Raw genomic sequence first — 21,273 nt, forward strand, 5'->3', positions numbered from 1 at the left:
AGAGGAGAGGAAGAGGAAGAGGAGAGGAAGAGGAGAGGAGATGAAGAGGAGGGCAGAGGAGAGGAAGAGGAGAGGAGAGGAAGAGGAGAGGAGAGGAAGAGGAGAGGAGAGGAAGAGGAGAGGAAGAGGAAGAGGAGAGGAAGAGGAGAGGAGATGAAGAGGAGGGCAGAGGAGAGGAAGGAGAGGAGAGGAAGGAGGAAGAGGAGAGGAGAGGAAGAGGAGAGGAGAGGAAGAGGAGAGGAAGAGGAGAGGAGGGCAGAGGAGAGGAAGAGGAGGGCAGAGGAGAGGAGGGCAGAGGAGAGGAAGAGGAAGAGGAGGGCAGAGGAGAGGAAGAGGAGAGGAGAGGAGAGGAGAGGAGAGGAGGGCAGAGGAGATGAAGAGGAGAGGAAGAGGAGAAGAGGAAGAGGAGAGGAAGAGGAGAGGAGGGCAGAGGAGAGGAAGAGGAGAGGAAGAGGAGAAGAGGAAGAGGAGAGGAAGAGGAGAGGAAGAGGAGAGGAGGGCAGAGGAGAGGAAGAGGAGAGGAAGAGGAGATGAGGGCAGAGGAGAGGAAGAGGAGAGGAAGAGGAGAGGAGGGCAGAGGAGAGGAAGAGGAGAGGAGAGGAAGAGGAGAGGAGAGGAGATGAAGAGGAGAGGAGGGCAGAGGAGAGGAGAGGAGAGGAGAGGAGAGGAGAGGAAGAGGAGGGCAGAGGAGAGGAAGAGGAGGGCAGAGGAGAGGAAGAGGAGAGGAAGAGGAGAGGAGGGCAGAGGAGAGGGGAGGAGAGGAGAGGAAGAGGAGGGCAGAGGAGAGGAAGAGGAGGGCAGAGGAGATGAAGAGGAGAGGAAGAGGAGAGGAGGGCAGAGGAGAGGAAGAGGAGAGGAAGAGGAGAGGAGGGCAGAGGAGAGGAGAGGAGAGGAGAGGAGAGGAAGAGGAGAGGAAGAGGAGAGGAAGAGGAGAGGAGGGAAGAGGAGAGGAGGGCAGAGGAGATGAAGAGGAGAGGAAGAGGAGAGGAGGGCAGAGGAGAGGAGAGGAAGAGGAGAGGAAGAGGAGATGAAGAGGAGATGAAGAGGAGAGGAAGAGGAGAGGAAGAGGAGAGGAAGAGGAGGAGGGCAGAGGGAGGAAGGAGGGATGGTCGAGAACGGTTGACTGAATCGACTTCAAAATCAGTTTGTGCATCAAGATGTGTGTTTCCCATTTAATTTAATGTATCTGGGAGGATGTCTGTGTTATTTATTTCCTAGTTGAGATACTCAGTGTGGCATGTCTTCTTTTGGTGTGTAGACACTCACTAGAGTCCATGTTCCATGTGTGTGCGTGTGCGTGTGTGCGTGCGTGCGTGTGCGTGCGTGTGTGTGTGTGTGTGTGCGTGTGTGTGTGTGTGTGTGTGTGTGTGTGTGTGAAAGCGGCTAATTGTGTGTGATTGTTAGAGCAGAGCTTCCTCTCAGGATGCCCCGCCTTGCGGTCCTATACACACCAGCGTGTCCTGTCAAGACTGCTCCCACACTGCCCCGCTGGAGTATCTGATGGGCCACGCTGTCTCCCCGATACGCATCTATAAACACTGTACGACACCCTGCATAGCCGCCGCCAAGCAGGCATGCGATACGGTGCGTATGAATGTAAACACAGATGTATCGTCGCCGTGTCCACAAGAGTGCATATAAAGCACACCACACCCACCCACACACACACACCATACAGCGATTACATGTGAGCTATACACAAACATTGACCGGTGAATGTTGAAATGGATTGAATGATAGTGCAGTTAGTTGGTACCAGTGATGTTCCTAGCTTACTGTATATGCCACCCTGGGCGAACCCCCCCCCCCCCCCCAACCCCCTATAGTGCCCCCCACACGTTTTCACCGTGTGAGTTTGTGAGTTTCACCGTTGAACTATCATATAATTAACACCACATTGGACAAATCCTGTATCAAACAAATACTTTTATCAAACAATTGTAATTGTTTATTTGGTAGCATTTTCAATTGACTGATTTCCTTTTACGAATTGCATTATAGAGGTGTGCTATTTTAATAGATAGAATAGATAGATAAATTTTTTTTTCTCTCCTCCTGCCGCCCTCAGCAAGATGCCGCCCTGGGCGTCTGCCCAATTTGCCCATGCCTAAGTCCACCACTGGTCGGTACAGTCCGACTGACCCGTCGCTTGCCCTTACCTTGCTAAGCATGGCTCCGATGACACTGGGCCCGTGGCAGTGCAGCAGGCTTTCCTGATTGACAGGGTGGCGACGAATCAGGTTCTTCACCATCAACAGGAAGGCGGCAATGCTGTTCTTCTCCAGCCTGCCCTCTGAGAGAGACAAACAGAACGGAGGCCACACAGAGTTACCATGAGTTACCATGAGAGTTACCATGAGAGTTACCATGAGAGTTACCACGAGAGTTACCATGAGTTACCATGAGTTACCATGAGTTACCACGAGAGTTACCATGAGAGTTACCACGAGAGTTACCATGAGAGTTACCATGAGAGTTACCATGAGAGTTACCATGAGAGTTACCATGAGAGTTACCACGAGAGTTACCACGAGAATTACCACGAGAATTACCACGAGAGTTACCACGAGAGTTACCATGAGAGTTACCACGAGAGTTACCACGAGAGTTACCATGAGAGTTACCACGAGAGTTACCATGAGAGTTACCACGAGAGTTACCACGAGTTACCATGAGAGTTACCACGAGAGTTACCACGAGAGTTACCACGAGAGTTACCACGAGTTACCACGAGAGTTACCATGAGAGTTACCATGAGAGTTACCATAAGAGTTACCATAAGAGTTACCACGAGAGTTACCATGAGAGTTACCACGAGAGTTACCATAAGAGTTACCATAAGAGTTACCATGAGAGTTACCACGAGTTACCACGAGAGTTACCACAAGAGTTACCACGAGTGGGGAGCTCCAGTAGCTCACCGCGTACCTCGAGCGCTATTTCGGCGCCGGGGACAACCGTGCTCGTCACGGATCTGGGGTTTAGCGAGTTCGAATCCCGGACTGCAGCCGTGCATTTCCCAGAGTGTCTTCCCCCCCATCTGTACCCCCATTCAGCCTGTTTCTGTCGGTCATTCTTGACCAGAGTAAATGCGATAAACGCAAAAAAGAGCCAGCGGAATGGCCAAAGTAAAAAAAAAAAAAAAAAGGAGTTACCACGAGTTACCATGAGAGTTACCACGAGAGTTACCACGAGAGTTACCATAAGAGTTACCATGAGAGTTACCATGAGAGTTACCACGAGAGTTACCACGAGTTACCATGAGAGTTACCATGAGAGTTACCATAAGAGTTACCACGAGTTACCACGAGAGTTACCATAAGAGTTACCACAAGAGTTACCACGAGTTACCACGAGAGTTACCACGAGAGTTACCACGAGAGTTACCACGAGAGTTACGAGAGTTACCACAAGAGTTACCACGAGAGTTACCACGAGAGTTACCATGAGAGTTACCATAAGAGTTACCATGAGAGTTACCATGAGAGTTACCATGAGTTACCACGAGAGTTACCACGAGAGTTACCACGAGAGTTACCATGAGAGTTACCATGAGTTACCACGAGAGTTACCACGAGAGTTACCATAAGAGTTACCACGAGTTACCACGAGAGTTACCACGAGAGTTACCATAAGAGTTACCACGAGAGTTACCATGAGTTACCATGAGAGTTACCACAAGAGTTACCATGAGAGTTACCATGAGAGTTACCACGAGAGTTACCACGAGAGTTACCATAAGAGTTACCATGAGAGTTACCATGAGAGTTACCACGAGAGTTACCACGAGTTACCATGAGAGTTACCATGAGAGTTACCATGAGAGTTACCACGAGTTACCACGAGAGTTACCATAAGAGTTACCACAAGAGTTACCACGAGAGTTACCACGAGAGTTACCATGAGTTACCACAAGAGTTACCACGAGAGTTACCACGAGAGTTACCACGAGAGTTACAAGAGTTACCACAAGAGTTACCACGAGAGTTACCACGAGAGTTACCATGAGAGTTACCATAAGAGTTACCATGAGAGTTACCATGAGAGTTACCATGAGTTACCACGAGAGTTACCACGAGAGTTACCATGAGAGTTACCATGAGTTACCACGAGAGTTACCATGAGAGTTACCACGAGTTACCACGAGAGTTACCACGAGAGTTACCATAAGAGTTACCACGAGAGTTACCATGAGTTACCATGAGAGTTACCACAAGAGTTACCATAAGAGTTACCATGAGAGTTACCATAAGAGTTACCATAAGAGTTACCATGAGAGTTACCACGAGAGTTACCACGAGAGTTACCATGAGAGTTACCACGAGAGTTACCACGAGAGTTACCATGAGAGTTACCATGAGAGTTACCATGAGTTACCATGAGAGTTACCACGAGAGTTACCACGAGAGTTACCATGAGAGTTACCACGAGAGTTACCACGAGAGTTACCATGAGAGTTACCACTATTCAGCAGTAGGGGTGGGAAGATACGTGTTTGTGTCTCATATCTGGTCTTTGGAAAGACCAGATGAGGTCAGAAGAGTATTTATCGAGGATGGACAGATAATGTTGATATTTAAGCATAAAAAATATAATACATAATAAATGTATACATGATCATGCAACATAAAAATATTGTTGTAGGAACGGTTTGGGAGAGGGAGGTAGGGAGGGGTTTTAGGTTGTAAAAGTTTAAAGCTCAATATATCAAAACGTGGCACTTTACAGTGAACAGGAGGTCTATTTGTATTAAAAACAATAGATTGTTAAATTGCAGCGTTTAAAGATGAGACAATCTGCAACTGAAGTGTTTACAGAGACATGCTGCTATTCACAATGTCTTCAGAGTGATAGCTCTGGGGGGAAAAAGTATTCTGCTTTGGCATTGTATTACATTGTACTAAATGTATCGGTTGCTGGGTTCCAGCTCTGCCCGTGAGTACGCAGTTATACACGGTTGTCCACCTGTGTTCACCGTGTGGACGGAGTTTTATTTTTTCAAACTTCGGTCATATTAAATCCAAACTCTCGTGTGGACAGGGCCTTAGAATGGCCCAGTGTTCCAGGAAGATATAACCACAGCTGGGCCATTATGCCAGCAGCTACTGAAATATTATCTCCTTTATGTCAGACACCATCACACCACAGACACTAAATGGAGCTTAAAGGGGCACTTCACCAAAAAAAACAATGCTGATTTATTTGGCACATAATCTCACACATGTCCAAAAACTACAGTTATTGAGAGTAAAATAGTTTAAATGTGACCACCGGAGATGCCATCGGGGACATTGAATCCTTGTGTTGTGTGAATTACAGCTCCTTGAAATAATGTAGAAAATAAATAGCAACACCTTGTCTTATAGAGACTTCTACCTTATAATTTAATTGAGCTGTAATTGACACAACACAAAAACACAAGCACCTTAGTGAGTTATTAACAGAGCCAAAGGCAAGAGCCTTGATATTGTTTTAATTTTCATAATTTCAGCTGTACATATGATGTAAATATGTGACATTATAATGACATCACACGTTCCAACTATTTAACTCAATAACTCTCAAACCAATTGAATTTGTTGCAGTTTTTGGGATATGCATGAGGTTATGGGCATAATCTTTATTCCTTTTCTGGTGAAGTGTTCCTTTAAAGATATATATCCATCTCTCCACCCAGGGGCATATCTCAACTGTGCAGGCAGATCAAATAGCATGTACAATAGCATGTACAATAACGCTGTATATATACCATATATATTTATTCTTACCGTGTATATATATATATATATATATATATATATATATATATATATATATATATACATAATCCTTTTTACATATCTGTAGATACTATATCTATATCTGTACATATCCCTTACCTACTCTTACGAAAACTAGCTCATTAGCTAATTCTGGCAAATTTACATTGATGTGGAAACTGAAGATGTTGATTAATGTGCACTGTCCCTGGGTAAAAAATAAATCAATAAACTTAAACGTACTAGTTACGCTGCTGGCCAGTATGACTATTACCATACTGTCTTTATACCTGCATCACTGTACATATTAATACTACAACTATGTACACACATCTGATTAGCACTACACCCAGTAGTACAAATATATATATTTGATACCCAGTTTTGTATATTACTATTGCACGTTACATGTGCAATCTGGTTGGATGCCACACCTCTTTTCGTTGTACTGTACTTGTGCTGTATGATGACAATACATTTGAATGTAATCTAATCGAATCCAATGTAATCCTACTGACCAGACGACTTGCCCAGAGGCAGCAGCATGGCAGCCGGGCCTCTGGAGGAGGTGAGCTCCGGTCCCAGCAGGTCCGACGTCTCCTGACCGCCGCTGTCTGCCTGCTCTGCCTCACAGACCTGCTCCAGCAGGGGCACCAGCACCCCCATGCCCCCCACCGTGTTGAGCACGTCCTGCAGGGCAACGCATAGACACAGACAGTCAGGTACACACACACACACACACACACACACACACACACACACACACACACACACACACACACACACACACACACACAGAGAGAGAGAGAGAAAGTATCCATGACGGATGATGTGGAAAAACACATGATCTCACTTCGTGTTCGTGTCACACAATGGCCAAGACTAGAGAAGATAATAAAGCAGATACAAAACAAGGAAACTATAAAAGAAGGAAGGGTCATCGCGTCACTGTGTAGTGCGAAGGCACATCGGCACCAAGCGTGGCAACGTTCAGTTCAGCCGAGTTGAACGGGATCATTTAATCAGAGGGGGGGTCATTCACCTCAGATGTCAGAATCATTGGCAATTTGTCACATTGTTACTAGCTAGCTAACGTTTGATATATTGGTTGACTTATATTTCCTCAAACAGCTTGTATATTATTTTTATAGGCTTCAATAGAACAAAACAAAGACAATAAAAGGCACCTTGATGTCCCAGTTCACCACCCTGTGGCCTGTTAGCCTGCCGTCGTACTGGTGGTTTGGCGACAGGTCCAGACAGATCTGACTTTTGAAGGCCTGATACGCAAAACACACACACACACACACACACACAGACACATTCACACACACACACACACACACACACACACACACACACACACACACACACACACACACACACACACACACAGACACATTCACACGAGAATACATTAACAGGCGTTGTTTGTTATCATTGCTGACAACACAGTGCTACAGAACTTTTTTTTACGCCGTGTATCCTGTGTTATAATCAGCCACCTGGGGAGTGTAGTAGAGCAGCAGCTTGCTGTTGAGGTCGGACAGCTCTCCATCCGCTTTGAACAGAGACACATGGTTGGGGCCTGAGGAGGGGAAACAGGAGCGTTGTATAATGAGGACCACAGAATATCCACACCTCAGGCCTAACAAAAATAATGGTTGGTTTCAGGTTGCCGACCGACCCTGCCGATTTAGGTGCGACCCAATATATTTTATGAGTTTAAAAAAATATATATATATATTAAAAAAAAAAAAATTTTTTTTTTTTTTTTTTTTTTTTAGAATAAAGTTTCATAGAAATCTTAGTCAAACATTTAGTATTATGGATATTAAACATGCTGGCAGAGTACATGCATCCATGTTGTTGTGAACATTTTAACCCTTTCACTGCCACACGACAGCCGGTTAACCCTTTCACTGTGACAATACAGAAGGTTAGCCCTTTACTATCACACAACCGACGGCGATGCTCCATCATTAGCATCATTAGCTCCGCGGATGCGGAGCTAATGATGCTAATGATGGAGCATCGCCGTCGGTTGTGTGATAGTAAAGGGCTAACCTTCTGTCGTGTGGCAGTGAAAGGGTTAATTAAATAAAGAAATTCCCTATCCATAGTCGCCGTGGGAAAGAATAAAAAAAAAAAAAAAAAAAAAATTCCCTACCTACCCATGGCCAAACTGACAACCAACCTGAAACCAACTATTATTTTTGTTAGGCCTCACGCAGACGGAGCCCGGCGTTTCCCCACAGGTAGTTATTAGGTTATTTGTGGTGGTATAGCAGGCTAAACCGGGAGGGGTGATATATATATACACGGTGGAGCAGCGTTTGGGAAATCTATTTGCGGTAGCCTGCTTGATATTGTGGTGGGCCGCCCCCACCACGAATAAATTGAAGCATTGGAAACAGTGAGAGTGCTTTTGTTTCCCCCCCCCATTCTCTGTACCCTCCCAATGTGAGACTATTTGCAATAGGTTCCAATAATTTCTGAATGATGCCCCTTTCCTGTCCCGGATAGAAAGATATATTTCAGTGCGTTGAAACGTAAGGTTTTTCTTATGGTCAGCTTGTGACATTTCCATGACGACTCTCATCCGTCTTTATTTTTTAACCATGCTTTATTAATTGGTCCATACATAGCCCATACGTCTTTTCTATTGTATAATTCTTAATAAATGTTCTCCTGTAGTATATACACATCCTTCATTCCCGATGGTTACATTTTTTTTATTCATTCATTCAACCTTTATTTAAGATCATTGAGGGTTGCCCTCATTTCTAATGATGTTGAGATTACAAGCAAGTTAAAATAAATAGTCAAGATCAGCAAAAATAGTTACACATTGAATAAATAGGACAAAACACAGATGAGGAAAGAATAAAGACAGTTCAGTCTGTTCAAACAGTTGCATACTGATGCAGGGAGGTTTGTAATCATGTTCTTAGATTGTCCATGCGTTAGTGGCAAATACATTTTTAGTGTGTGTTGAACATTCCAAGTAGCTGGGGCATTAAAACAAAAGACTGGCTTTCCAAGTTCAACCAATGTTTTGTCGCAGTTTGCTAGCAAGATTGTCCATATGGTATTTAAATGTCATTTTCTCATCAAGTCAGATGCCAAGATATTCATACTCAGTGACTCCCTCAATGCTACAGCCACTTACAGTGGATATAATACCAATATTGCTACAGCCACTTACAATATTACCAATATTTTTGGATCTAGTAAACATCATGAATTTTGTTTTATTTGCATCAATAAAAGTTCTTCCTGAAGAACATTACATGACAGTTCTCAATGGCCAGTTGTAGAGGCAGCATACATTAATATAAATGATAAAGAGGACGGGACTCCCTTTACTATTACCGATGCGACTCAATCACAGATCAAATATGAATTAAGATCCTAAAATCCTATTTCCTGCCTAAAATGTTGCCAGAAACATATTTGAGTGAACTGTTTAGGTGGTTGGATTCAATCATTCCCCGTACGCTATGCTCCTTTCCCAGAGACGGACTCGCTAGGCGGGTAGTGAGAAAGCAATGTGTGGACATTGGAAATAACATTACTTCACTTATCAAAACATTGTTTCATACAATCTTGTTGTAACTAAGAGATTAGCTGAAAACAGTAATAATTTTTGTGCATGTTCTTTTAATATGAGTTTCAAAGCATTCCCTTGTGCTAAAATGTCCAATAGCGAACTTCAGACAATTGACCTACAAAACATGAAATTGTTCCGACAGCACAATATTGATGTAACTAATGAGATTTGCTGAAAAAAGGTATTTGTTTTCGTGCATAGATCAATAGAACCAATTTCCTAATATGAGTTTCACTAAACCTTGTTGAGGTTGACTGTTGACCGTACCATGAACACGGGACAACGTTTTTGTGATGAGTTCCATTGACCAATCAACGGTCTGCAGTAACAAAATGCAGCACGGTTAGCACAGATCTAGCCCCAGAGCAGTTCTACCCCCTAAATTAGTTCCACATGGGTCATTTGGCAGTGGGAAAAGCACAACAAAGAGGGAGCATGGATTTTGGCACAGGGTGGCAAGGTAGTGGAAAGGCCCCATTAGACATGCCTTGGCACCCCTGTAGACTATTGTCTGATTAGCCTTGGATGTATATATAGCTTGAATGACCCCATTGTCCTGGTTGACACTGTCGATGACGTATTGTTAGCTTATGTCACAGTGCACTGTTTACTTTTGGTACATGTATTAAAAGTTGTTTCCCCCCCAAAATCCAAGCACTCTTGGATTATCATTTTGTCCAGCTCACAGCCAATCACCGCTCCTAATGTCATGTAAAGTTGACGCTTTCGCGCATTCGTTTCTGGGTTTTGGAGGGAAGCTCATTTTGGGAAACGTGGCCAATGAGTGACGAGAACAGACTAAACTGCCCAAAGTGGTCGATTAACGGGCTATGGCTGGTATGAGCACAGTCTTGTATAGTGTGTTTGATATTGATATTATTTGACGTTTTTTAAGTGCAGTTAGAAGTGCAGTACTTGTATCACCTCAACGTATTCCGGACTGTGTGAATGTGTGGCGAGATTTAGAGTGACACAAATTGCTCTATGCCGAGAATGAAAGGGAAACATTTCAGGGGGATTTATGTAGCTAGTAACCATGTGACTAAAGCATATCATTATATAGGCCTACTGTAGCTCAATGCTGATGCGCTCTATTGATATCCACCAAAAGAGCGCTGGTAAGGGGTGCATAACAGTGTTAATAATGAATAGTATATACAGTAAGAGGGCAGTACCTGCAGCGTAGAGCGCTCTGGTGTGTGTTTGCTGCAGGGCCTCGTGACAGATGAAGGCAGTGCCCAGGAGACCATCCAGAGACGTGGGCGTCCCCCACTCCGTGTCCTGTAGCCCCGCTGGGATGGTGTCCACCGGGGCGTCGCGCAGAGACCCCCACCGGCCCCCGGAGAACGTGGCCGGGAACGACTGGGAGCGGACGAGGGCCGGGCCATGGGCGGGGAAGGCGAACTCCCCGGGGGACGAGGTGGAGGCCGTGGGGAGGGTGGGGGAGGTGGTGGTGGTGGTCCGATGTCCCGCCGAGCCGATGCAGCAGGACGTGAACGGCTGGGGGGGGGGGGGGGGAGTGGACGAGAGGAAGTTAAGATGACGAAAGAGGAACCGGGTAACGATACCAGAGACACCACAGAGCAAATTGTCCACTCACTTTCCCAAAAATATGGAACCGTAAGAAGGAACTGACGAGGGAAGCCACAGCATTTGCATTCTACTCCAAACCCAGTTTACAGTTTGTTTGTACAGTTTGTTCCCCCTTGTTCTCTCTCTCTCTCTCACCTCGTTGAAGGAGGGGAAGCGGAGCTGGGCGGTCTTGCACGGCTCTCCGTCTATGTAGATGGTGACCAGGTTCTGACCGAAGGGGCGGCGGCCGGGGATGTGGACTATGTCCACAGAGTGCTGCGAGCGGGACGGCGGGGGAAAGCACAGGAATTAGCGGAGACATGTTATTGTGGCAGTTGCCATGTGCCACCTAAGGGACTCTTTCATAGGGACTCTCCAGAGGGAGATGATGGTTAAAAACAACAGACCAGTTTATTGAAGGGTAGTGGCAAGATGTCACAAGCCAGAGCAGGTGGTATAATGTTACCTAGACAAAAGCTCTATGTGTGTGTGTGTGTGTGTGTGTGTGTGTGTGTGTGTGTGTGTGTGTGAGTGTGTGTGTGTGTCACTGTGTGTGTATGTGTGTGCGTGTGTGTGTGTGAGGATGACAGATTTAACCCTGGTTGCCTCAATGTGCAACATGGGCGCATTCACCCCTGTTCCTAGGTCTCATTAGCCCGACCCAGAGCAGGTGTGTCTGCTTAAAGCAACCGTCCCCACTGCCACCCGATGCTGCCAGATCTGATTAGCCTGACCCAGAGCAGGTGTGGCTGCTTAAAACAGTGGTCCCCACACCACAATTATGTATCTTTTCAACAATTTTATAAGACTCTTGAATCTGTGGAACATGTTTGTTGAGTTATTTTGCAAAGAAACTAGACTAAATCTAATTGGATTTATTTTCCAGCACCTCTTTCTTCCCTTGTATGGAACACGCTGTTTATGGTGGGTATAGCACTCATGACATTTTCAATTAATTATTTCCTTTCCTGCCTGGCTACTCCACACCAAATAAATGAAAAAAATGAAATTACAAACTGGGAAGTACATTAACTCAATGGAGGCGAAACCAGTGAAAAGTCCGGTTAACTCGCCATGCGTTGGGCGCCAGAGGTTTTGGTTGTTTATTCCTTTATTCTATATTTGTATTCATTATTCATCCAGGGACTTCTGTGTTACCATAGGGAATGAGTCTGAGGTCGCCAAAGTGCAATACCGGCCGCATCCAGCTAGACGGCGGTATCGAGCACCCTTTGTAACCTTGTATCTTGGCCTGTGTAATGGCCAAACGTCTCCGGTTTCATTTTTCCTTGTCGGGCGAGGGGAGCGGTTCTCCCGGTTCCATTGAAGCGCGTCAAATATCCCCAATCAATATGTTGTGGTGGATTATGCCGTGGACCAAATGGACATTGGATGTACCAGATGGCGATCAAACAATTGGAATATTATTTTTGGAATACTCCCAATCACAGGTAAGAACGATCTGACGTACATTTTTGCTTGATCCTGCAATGCTTTTATACCGATCGGGCTGATAAGCGTTTTTAGTGTTCAATACGAATGCCGTTACTGACAATCAAATGATCAGAAACAACCCCCCCCCCCCCCCTTCATGCATCCCTGATGGAACATAATACCTATGATATAGATTTGATTTCGGAATAATAGCGTGTACAGGCAAGAAACGGCGACGTCTATAGTGGATTTGACGTATAGGGCTATAACTCAGCATTTCATGAATTACCCTAGACCGCTCTAAAACCATACTTATATTCACCACGGTATAACACGGGAACGTATGGATGGAAAAATGTATTCTTTTTCACATATTGAACGATAGATAGGTGATGTCAAATGGGCCATAGTATTGTATCCATAGCTATAATATAGAATATAGTTATAGCTCTACAAACAAGGTGACACACTCCTATCGTTTATAGCGTGGCCTAGCTACAGCGGGCCCCGACTAATAGCTGGCGCCGAATGAGTTAAGTAAGCACTAAACAGTGATCCTGGCTCCAAAAAGCACAGCTAATTGATTCATCAAAGCTAATTCATTACTTAAAATAAAAACACTTTCCATAATATTTCCCCATAACACTTTCAGTGCCCAGTACCACGACATAACACGTGTTATCAGCCCGCCCCCTGAATGCCCACCACGACAATTAGCGTGTTATTTTTTTTTAGCGATCTGAATTCATATTTCATTAACCGAGTCTCTCGTTGGGAAACCAGCCCCATCAGGAGCTCAGATGTGAACAAATCCGGAATCCACATTTTACTTCTCAGGCATGTAACCCGAGCCGATTGCAGTCATTCTGGTCCCTCAGAACAGCGTGGAATATGTGTTTCCAGTACCCAGCGTTGGATCAATAAAAGCGATAGATTTTTGGAATGGTGATCAGGAATTGGAATGATCTTTTTGGAGAACATGTGATCTGAGGTAAGGAATCTATTTTACAAGTCTTGGGATAATCAGAGTTGTATTGGCTGAGCTATCAGCGTTCGCCCTATGTGTGTGTGTGTGTGTGTGTGGGCGATGGCTTTGAGGAAATCAGAGAATCGATTTTTCAGATCGCCTATATAGCGTGCATACGTACACATATACTATCGATAATCTAGCGTTTATTTGAAAACGATTCATAAATAGGCCGAAAAATTACAACGTTTTTGTGTATTCTAGATTCTCTAGAATATTCCAGTACAGGGCGTTTATTATGGAATCTTTTTATTTTCCTTGAAAACTAGGGCTTTTCAAAATGCTATAAAACGAAAATGAACCGATAAAAAAACAATCCGCTTCGACAATGTTGACTGGAAAACGAGTCATTGATAAGCGGGCAGACGGGCAGATTAGACACATAGCCATAATTTAAAACATAGATTAGGCGTTATTAACGCTAACATTGAAGTGGATGGTGGGCATTCAAGCACTAAATCGTGCGCCCCCTGCTGGCACTGAAAGTGTTAAAAGTCTTACAAAATGTTCTATATAGGGAGGTGTAGTGGTTACGTCATTGCCGTTTTTCGTGTTCCACCCTCTGTTCCAACGCAATGTATTTCCCCATTGCCCATTTCTAAATCGTCTCGTTTAAAACAAATAAAGCATTAACATTGGCATGGTGTACCTTTCTGTGCTTATTCATCCACAATCTATAGCTCAACATGAAAATATTCGCAATTAATCATAAAAAAAATTGCCAAATTTTATTTCAACCAAAAATGCTTAAACAATTATGTTAGTGATAGAAGGGAACTCATTTTGTGCAAAAATGGAAAGCTTTTCCATTTCCATGTGGCAGAATTGTTACAATAGCCGATAATCCATTTTCCCAATGATAAATCCCTATACGGGTGGAACAACCAGTGACGTCAGACTACACGTCCCTATAGAATCACAATTTGTATAAATATGTTTTTTCCACCAAATTCTTCAATAATCTATTGAAAATGTCTTACATCTCTACACCTTTACCCTCATTGAGAACGCAAGGTTCTATGAATAAGCTAATTGAACAACAAGCGCCTGTCAGTATTTACTAGTAGGAATTCTAAGTCGGCAGCTTATATTCTTTCAGGACGTGTACGCTGAAGCTAAAAGGTGTCAACTTACTGTACCACACATTGGAGCCATGACAGGTTCAACATATCAGTGACATCATACAGTATACGCAACTCAGATGTCAGGTAACAGTACAGAGTACAGAGGAGCTCTCCCTCTCCAGGGCCCTCATTCATCAATGTGTGCGTAGAACATGACCTATTTCCACACGTAAGCACGGAATGTAGAACTAGTGTACGCACAGGGAAGTCGGGATTCATCACACGGTGCGTACGCAGGCTCTATGCTACTCCGTGTTGATGAATACCACTTTGTTCTACCGTCAATGCTCGTGCATGATTATCCATATATGGTCATGAAAATGAGGAAACACCCCCCATGGGATGTGAAATAATGGACTGACCCGAGCGGAACTCCGAGAAACTCCACGAAGATTGTTCACTGCTGTCGAACCAAGAAGACACTATCGCGTATTATGGGATAAATAAAAGGCGGACTTGTAAACGGTGATGTCAGATATCAACGGCTCCCTAAGACCATTGCTGCAATTCTGCCTGGACAGCTCAAAATACTAATAAAGACCGTTCGTTGACCACTGTTTGGCGTTGGTTGTGTGTCATTATAACCGTGCTGTAATATGAATGCCTTTATTAGTTGTGTTCGATTGGCTATATGATTTTTAGAGGCATCTATTTTGTTGTCGGCTAATAAAGACCGCGCTGGAATATGACTGCCTTTTCCCGTGTTGTTTGATTAATACCCAGGGATTAAAGTTCTCCTCAATTTTATTCCAAATCGCGATGGATCTCCCGTCAATTTTCTACCTGCTGCATATGATTTCTAGAGGCATACTACAATCTATTTTGATGTCAGTATTGGGTAGCCTATATAAACAATAATAGAGAGCATATACAAGAACAATGAATCTCACTGCATGTATGATGTAGCCTGCCTTTCAATACATGAACTTGAATTCCATCATGTTTGTGTGCGGGACTCACAAGGCTGTTGTCACAATGGGTGGTACCGGTACAGTAATAATTACAGTCCACACAATATCACGATCGATGCCATAGCCTATGTTCTATTAGGACATGATCTGTGACGACAAATGTTCTAGAATGTTTGAAGATATCATACTCTGACAGCATGCCTATGATCAACAAAAACGCAAACTTGAATCCCATCATATACATAGTCTGTCCACTATCTGGTGTCATTGCAATGCGTTTTCTATTCTTTCTTATACAGTAAAAAGGGGGAAGAACACTATATTCATATGACTTGTATTCTGCTTACAGCTTCGAAATTCCACTTGTTTCGTTTAACGTAAAGCCTTTTAAATATAATCAAAACGTTCCCGTGTTTCTGCGGTCTGCGCAAAATAATAACGAGTTGAGCTTTATGATTTATGATGAATTGAAAATGGGGGACCCTGATGTAAACAAGACGAAAGTTGGTCTGCATCCCCAATTAACAATTGTATGTACTGAGCTGTACTGTACTGTACCCATTCTGCAATCTGTTAATAAACTTTTCAATCAATCAATCAATCAAGCTACGCGGAGCGCAGTCAGTCAGTAGCCTACACCCCGTATATTCCGATAACGCTATATAAACCATGCTGCATTCATTCTGAGAGAAAGATCTATTATTCCAAATGCTATTTATAGGGTTTTGACCATAATTACACTACTGTTGCTATTTTACAATGAACTATAATGAACTACGGTTCGTACAGAACATCCAGTGTTATTATGCACAGAAGCTCATTTCCTTGTTGTAATAATATATTCTACCACTGGGCGCCAGGTACGCCTGGTCTGACCTGTGCGTAGATGTAAGCACGGAGTCAAGTTCAAATCGAAATTGATGAATCCCACTCTTTGCTTAGAAATGATCGTACGCACAGGGTAAGCACAGATCTGTGCGTAGAACACGTTGATGAATGAGGGCCCAGGGCCCTATTCCCCGTACCTGGTTCAACTAAGTCGATCAAGAGTCCCATTATCCAGATTCAATTAACCCGATGTTTGAAGCCGGGATTTTCCTGTTCCTCGAAGGTGGATTCAGTCTCGTTAACTCTAACCAGACTTGAGACCCAGGATAAGTGCGCGCGGCCGCTTCAGTTGAAAAGCCAGCACGTATCGATAGCAGAAATCCTGATTTTCTAACGGCATTGATTGATTAATTGATTTAAAACTTTATTAACAGATTGCAGTACGGCTCAATAGCCTCGCCGACAAGTTAAATGCATAATCTATAGGCTAATTTTAAGTCCCTCATTACCCCAATCAATCAGATTATATTTCTTTAAACTTGCCTGCTGGCAGTAGGTTTATGGAATGGATAATCAAATGAGATCTTGCTAGCGAAAATAATTAGTTCAACTGTTATACAGAATAAGGATACGGCTCTCTTACCCATTGATTGATGTATGGTGGATGTTTTACTTATCTGCACTGTGGTGTGACGGTTTTGTCGTTTTGACTTTCACGCAGACGACCGGGGTTCGAATCCCACTTCTTCTAGTCTTTTTCTTCTTTTTGCAATGTAGGAATAATTCAATTTGGTGCACGTTGAGCGCTATATAAAGAATGACATCCTCAATGCATGTAGATTTATAATATTTTTACTTAAAACTAGGCTACTTTTGCGTATAATCATTAATATTATATTCCAAAAAAATTATATTGGAAACGCGGGGTTTCGAACTCGGGCCGTCGGGTTGACAGGTTTGAGCACTAGCCGTTGGACCACTGTGCTAGACGGGATATATCCATTGTGTATCCATCAATGGACAAAGACCCGTGTTTCGAATATTTTTCTTTTTAATGAAGTTTTATCTCTTTATTCTCAAATGCATTAATGTGACGTCAACGGCTCATTCAATTTCTCAAATCCGTCAAACAGCGCATCTCATCAGACATTTTAATCCCAGTTACAATATCACAATAACGTGTGAGTGATGATACAATTCAACAATCCTCAGAGTCCTCGTAATTCATAATCCACAAAAACCACAATCCACGCATAGACACTTCAATTTTATGCTTGAATGAAACACAATCCGGCGCTCCGTTAAGCAAATCTACAGCGGAGAATATATGAAACTAATCAGAGCCAAACGGCCGATAGGTTTCATTCATTAAAAATATCCCCGCGGGATTCACATTTGCAATGCGCCTGCAGCGTGTATCGCACTCCGAGCGCCGTATATGACGTGCATTATTTTATTTAGGACAAAGTAAATCTATAGGCTGAATATGATTTATTATCAGCATTTAGTTCTATTATTATACATTTCAAAAGCCCCCTCTAGGAAAACGAAGCACAGAAACATAATTCAGAATGGTATAAATGGGATCTCTAGACTGTGAGAATCATTTCAGGAAGCGAGCTGTCATTTATTTGCGGGGGCGTGGCCATGGTTCATCCGGCTAACTGAAGTTAACCCTGCTCTCGACCAGGCTCAAACTTTTTGATCTGTTGTCATGGTGATTTAGACAATCGAGCGTCGGGGAACAGAAAGGTCTGGCTTAAGTCAGGCTATACTGGAAATTATCCGGCTAACTCAGTTAGCCAGGTACGGGGAACGGGGCCCAGGGAAAGCATGTGAAAAAGGTGCTCGGGTGACAAGTTCTGCACAGTAGTAGTATCATTTTTGCTGTGGGGCAGTTTGGGCTGCGGTCCATGTGTGAAAGGTGCTATATAGATGGAGTTATTAATATTTATTATTATTATATTGTAAAAAATGTATGCATTGAAATGTCTGTAAGTCTCGACGACATTGAAAATGAGGGTGACTTCAATTGTCCTTTTCGAGAATACATAAAGGTTTGAATTGAACTGAATAAGCCATGCCTCCAAGTCAGGAGTAAACATTTTCTTTTGAGTGTAGGGGATCTTTAAAGTCTGCTCTGGAAAGTGCAAATACAGAATTGACAGAAAGATGAATCTGCTGAAGCGAGGTTGAATGCAAGTGATACGACATAGTTGACTTTTAGCAAACATAACAAAAGCTGCATTCAACAAGGTGAAAGAACAGGCTACATATTGTCAAAGTTCACTGCCTTTATCTGTGTGCTCTCTGGTAGACTTCTCCTCGACATCTCTGCATCTAGCTCTCTGTTTGGGTGGATCAACCTTCTAACATTTCATAAATCAATTAAGCAGCACCACATTTTAAATCCTGTTTGTTCAGCCTCCAAGAATACAATACAAATTTTGTATTTTTCATCTAGATTTGTGTTCCACAGCCTAACTGGGACTAAAGCAGCCCGAGCTTATAATAATAATAATAATAATAATAATAATAATAATAATTTTATTATAATAATAATAATAATAATAATAATAATAATAATAATAATAATAATAATAATAATAATAATAATAATAATAATAATAATAATAATAATAATAATAATAATAAACTTCATTTATAAAGCACTTTTCATGCAATAAAAAGCAGCCCAGAGTGCTTTGACAAAACAAAAAATAAAATGTACAAATACAAATGAATAATAAAATGCAGGACTCAGTAGACAAATTGCACATCACAAGCAATAAAATAAATAGAAAGAAGAACAAAAACTTAAAGGGGAACTATTTTACTATTTCTTTCACTATTTGGGCACTTTTACACAATTCCTGTGAGTCTATGGAACACCTCTGTAAATATATATATTTTTTTATTCATTGTTTTGTATTTCTAATCAAGTCCTCAAAAACAGCATTTTTCTACCTCAAGATCTCGAGCCGTTTTGAGCCTGGGCTCCTAAACCACTGCGCAGCGTCGTGTTCGCCTGAACATTAACATGCAGCGGTGTCTTTATGACATCACATATAGGCACATTTTCAAATGACTCAGTTCAGTGAGGGTGAATATTGTGAGAGGAGAATTGGAAGAATGCGCCAATATGAGAATTTTGAGACATAGATCATATTAATATAAGTTCACATAGCTAGGAAACAATGCTAAACACTCAAAAAGGCCATTTATAAGATGTTCCCATTTAAATAAAATGATTGAAACAAAGGAGTTACTAAATACAGTTAAAACCCAAGTTAAAAGATGTGTTTTCAAATGTTGTTTAAAAGGTCCACTGAGCAAACCTCTCATTTCTTTAGGTAGAGTGTTCCACAGTTTCGGTGCATAATAAAAGAAAGCTGATTCTGCAATTCTTCTGTGGGGCAATTTAGGGACAATTAAAAGACTTGCTTCAGTGGACCTAAGTGTTATATTATATTTGGTATTATATTATATGCAGTGTATGTCCCTCCTCACCCAGCAGGAGTCTGTTAGTGGGTTCTCTGGCAGGGGGACAGCCATGTAATCCTTCTTAGTGCACACAGCCACCACCAGAACCCCCTCCATGGTGAAGAAGGCCTCCAGCCCAGTTCCACTCGCTGTGAAAAAGCTTAACAGAGGAAAAACCTGGTTACTATGTTATCAGCACACATCACCATCGCAATACGTAGATATAATCACAATACATTTAACACATTAATTAGTCCTCATTTACATTACTAATTTAGCTGACACTTTTATCCTAGTTCTGTACAACAATTCAGCAGCTACAAGAACTCTGGCAGCCAAGGGATTAAAGGGAAAGTAAGATTGTTCGTCAAACAGTGTCAAATTTGAGTGCTACGGTCTTGAGTGCATAGTACAATAGACATACTGGCATAGTAGGTAGTAACATGGTAAATGGTGCATTTATATAGCGCTTTTATCCAAAGCACTTTTACAATTTTGTTCCTCACATTCACCCATTCACTCACACATTCACACACCGACGGCGGAGGCGACCATGCAAGGAGCCAACCTGCTCATCGGGAGCAGTTAGGGGTTAAGTGTCTTGCTCAAGGGCACTTCGACACGCTGCCGGGAGGAGCGGGAATCGAAACCGGGAACCTTCCGACTACCAGACGACCGCTCTACCTCCTGAGCCACTGTCGCCCCAGGTAGTAATATAGGCAAAGGTAGATTCCTTATTATATCTCTCTTGTCACTATTCCCTGAGGTACCTGTAGAGTTGTTTCCTGCGCGGTCCTTTGCCCATGTTGTGTTGTGCCACCTGGCCAGAGTGGGCCGAGGGCGACCCGGGTCTGAAGATTCCGAGTGGCAGGGCGGGAACTCTATGTGAGGCAGAGCCACGCGTGGAAGGCGAACCCACTCCCCGGCCAGCGGTGGACAGTGGGCACCATGATGCCCGCCATAGGGGGCGACAGATCAAAGTACTGCAAGGCGCTGTCCCGACCCTCCCTGGCGGCCATGGCCGAGAGCACCCTGACGATACGGGTGCAGTAGGGGTGCGTCCCTCCTCTGCCACCGGAGTCCTGATCCGGTCTCAGTAGTCTGAGCGTCCTCTTCAGCTCCTCTGGCTTCAGGCACAGGGAGCCCAGGCCCTGGAGCAGGCCCAGTAGGCGTCGGCACACTGCCTGTCCAGACACTGGGGCTGGGAGAGGACCCGGAGCAGGGCTCCCACCATGCCCGCCTCCACAGCCACGGTGCGGCAGGACAGGGAGCCTCCGCACACGGCGGGCCAGCCACTGAGCCACCAGGAGCTGGAGGTCCCGCTGACCCGACAGTCAGGGAGCCACTGCAGGAGGAGCAGCAGCGGCTGGTCGTTACTGATGCCCAGGTGGTGGGCGTGAGCGTGCTCACCCTCCACTGCCTGAGGGGAGAGAGAGAGAGAGAGAGAGAGAGAGAGGAGAGAGAGAGAGAGAGAGAAGAGAGAGAGAGAGAGAGAGAGAGAGAGAGAGAGAGGAGACAGAGA

The 21,273-nt window shown here is 43.6% G+C and overlaps 1 protein-coding gene across 1 annotated transcript in view; it reads right to left on the minus strand.

The window, feature by feature from the left end:
- nbeal2 (neurobeachin-like 2) overlaps positions 1–21,273 on the minus strand; it is a 138,460-nt gene that overhangs the window by 80,130 nt on the left and 37,057 nt on the right. The window contains 13 exon segments of the mRNA XM_084336699.1: positions 2,160–2,293; positions 6,278–6,449; positions 6,947–7,039; positions 7,265–7,347; positions 10,548–10,872; positions 11,101–11,220; positions 19,779–19,911; positions 20,522–20,600; positions 20,603–20,638; positions 20,641–20,922; positions 20,925–21,036; positions 21,038–21,084; positions 21,087–21,171. Of these exon segments, the coding sequence (XP_084192825.1) occupies positions 2,160–2,293; positions 6,278–6,449; positions 6,947–7,039; positions 7,265–7,347; positions 10,548–10,872; positions 11,101–11,220; positions 19,779–19,911; positions 20,522–20,600; positions 20,603–20,638; positions 20,641–20,922; positions 20,925–21,036; positions 21,038–21,084; positions 21,087–21,171 (1,701 nt within the window).

The sequence above is a fragment of the Notolepis coatsorum genome (assembly GCF_963971535.1).
Source record: "Notolepis coatsorum genome assembly, chromosome: 19".
Taxonomy (NCBI): Eukaryota; Metazoa; Chordata; class Actinopteri; order Aulopiformes; family Paralepididae; genus Notolepis; species Notolepis coatsorum.